The 2749-nt window shown below is 33.9% G+C and overlaps 1 protein-coding gene across 2 annotated transcripts in view; it reads left to right on the forward strand.

The window, feature by feature from the left end:
• LOC107644231 (cyclin-dependent kinase D-3) overlaps nucleotides 1-1577 on the forward strand; it is a 4493-nt gene extending 2916 nt beyond the window's left edge. For both annotated transcript variants that reach the window (XM_021102820.1, XM_016348042.2), the window contains 2 exons: nucleotides 378-919; nucleotides 1084-1577. In XM_021102820.1, the coding sequence (XP_020958479.1) occupies nucleotides 378-919; nucleotides 1084-1144 (603 nt within the window). In that variant the 3' untranslated portion in view covers nucleotides 1145-1577. The remainder of the gene's footprint in view (nucleotides 1-377; nucleotides 920-1083) is intronic.

Here is a 2749-nt window from a genome sequence, read left to right on the forward strand (position 1 = left end):
CCCGCCCCCCCAAAAAAAAAACCACCAACGAAAATAAATGACCATTTATTTGGAATTTTAACCATTTAATCCCCCCAAACTCCTTTTCTTTGTTGACTTTGTGAATGAAACCATTTATTTCATTTATCTAATCCACCCTTCAAATCTGTTTATAGAGCCAGATGAACACTTCAGAGGTGTTGACATTATTAGCCATCGATTTTTTTTTTCCTCTTCCATATTAAACCTGCCCTGGCCCTGATATGTTTTTGTGTAGCTGTATTTGTTTTATAATTTCTAGCAGTTTAGATGCTATCTATTGCATTGGTTATTCATTTGTTTGAGTGCTGAGACTTTATTCTTCTGGTGTTTTATTGACTGTTGTTCACATTTTGTAGGGTTCAAGTGATATTGATCAATTAGGGAAGATTTTTGCAGCATTTGGAACCCCATCACCTGCTCAGTGGCCTGATATGGTATATCTTCCTGACTATGTTGAATACCAACATGTTCCTGCTCCACCTTTGCGTTCTTTATTTCCAATGGCAAGTGATGATGCTTTAGATTTGTTGTCAAAGATGTTTACATATGATCCGAATGCTAGAATTTCACTATTCCTCTTCAGGTATTTCTCTTCCGCACCTCTGCCTACAGTTCCAGAGAAGCTTCCACGACCTGCCCCTAAGAAGGAATCTAAAGCTTCAGATGTCGATTCACAGGATGGTCCTACTGTGTTATCACCTCCGAGAAAGTCGAGGAGAATTATGCCGGGGCGTGATGGATTTGAAGGAAATTCTTTGCAGGAAGATAAGTTTGATGACAATGCCGGTAATTTCCGGCAAACAGTAGCTGATAATACAGGAAAGAATGGGCCAGCACCGATGTCACTAGATTTTTCTCTCTTCGGATTAAAACCTCCTAATAGACCTACAATTACAAGGTAAAATGAGGATATTGAACCAACTCATCTTTTCATATAGCCACAGTTTCCAATAATGGCCAATTTGACAATAAAATATACAAGTTTGCATATTGATAACCTTACCAAATATTAAAATTCTGTTTGTAAATCATGTTAATTTAGTTCTTGATTTTGCTACGCAGTGCTGACAGATCGCATTTAAAAAGAAAATTAGATTTGGAATTCGGCAACCAGAATGACTAATCCAACTTGACCAACATAACGAGTGGTCCGATGAATTTGAGGACATGCGGCGAATGTGAATCTTTTGATTGTGTTGTTCTTCCTCGAATCTGCCTACTCCATATGAAGCTACTACCGATGTGTAGATGTTTCCGAGAGTGAAGAAGTAGTAGTGGCAACACAGAAGATTAGCATCTCACTATTGTAGTTCAAAGACAAAATAACTATTATAGGGGAAAAAATGATTGTTTTATAATAACCATAATCTCTCTGTATTTTAGTTCTTAATTCTTTTGTCCACGGAAGGCCTTGAATGTGAGGGCATTTTCTTGAGCCCTTGCTTTATCTGAATGGAAAACACTAATTTGTTATATTCAACATAAATGAAACTATTGTTGTTTCACACACTTTTTGTATTGATATGTAATACTTTAAGGAGTGATTCAATTCTAGATGTTTTAGTATATACTTGATATTGTCCTTGTTTCATTGAATATTTGGTCTGCAAGTTGGTATTTTTTTTTTCTCTTCCTTTGCATAGTGTTTGCCGAGCAGTTCCTTTTTTTGGTGTGTGTCAAATTTTTGGTATTTCTTTTTGGGTAATTCACAAAAACAAATTAAATAACCCTCAATATTACACCAACTTCCTGAAAAAAGATTTGCCCCCTAAACTAGATTGGTCTAGTGGTTAGCTCACTAACCCGCTTAAACAAGTGTTGGGAGTTTGAATTCCGTCTTATGCATGCAGCAACTCATTAGGGGTTTGAATTCCGTCTTGTGCATGCAGCAACTCATTGGCCAGCGACAAACCCTTAAATGGAGCTCAATATCGCGGCGAATTAGTTTTTGACCTGTCGGGCTAAGAAATACCATGAGAAATCAAAACAAGATTTGCCCCCTAAATAAATCGGGTCTATGATTCGATTTACCTTGAAAACGAGCCAACCATACAATTTAAATTTAACCAATTGGATTTACCTAATTCATTCATTCATTTTGTATTCAAATATTGTTATAATTTTTAATTATACAAATAAAAAAATGATTTAATTAACATATGTTCTTAATGACTTGCATCATTTGCTGGAAAATATGAATCTATAAAAAATACACTGCACTCATATTTTCTATCAAATGATGCGAGTCATTAAGAACATATTAACTAAATCGTGTTATTTTATTTGTATAATTAAAAATTATAACAATATATGAATACAAAATGAATGAACGAATTAGGGGACAACACGTTCAGTAAATCGAAACAACTTGTTTCGAATGACATGGTGTATGATTCTCCTTTAGTTAATCGAATTTGCTAACTTCGATTTACTACTGCTTCAGCTAAATTGAATTCGATATACATAGAGTTAGTTTAAATCGAGTTTCATTCATTCGATATACATAGAAACCATTTCGGACATGCAATCTCATTTCGAACATTGGTGTAATATTGAGGGCCACTTAATTTATTTGTGTGAATTACCTATCTTTTCTAGGATAAAATGTTTTTTATCCCTAAAACTTTTTTTAAAACTAAACATTTAATTCAATTCTGTTTCTGACAATATTTGAATAAATTTTAATTTTAATTTTATCATTTAATTTTTTTTTTAAATTCTAACTTTG

This window comes from Arachis ipaensis, chromosome B05 (assembly GCF_000816755.2).
Source record: "Arachis ipaensis cultivar K30076 chromosome B05, Araip1.1, whole genome shotgun sequence".
Taxonomy (NCBI): Eukaryota; Viridiplantae; Streptophyta; class Magnoliopsida; order Fabales; family Fabaceae; genus Arachis; species Arachis ipaensis.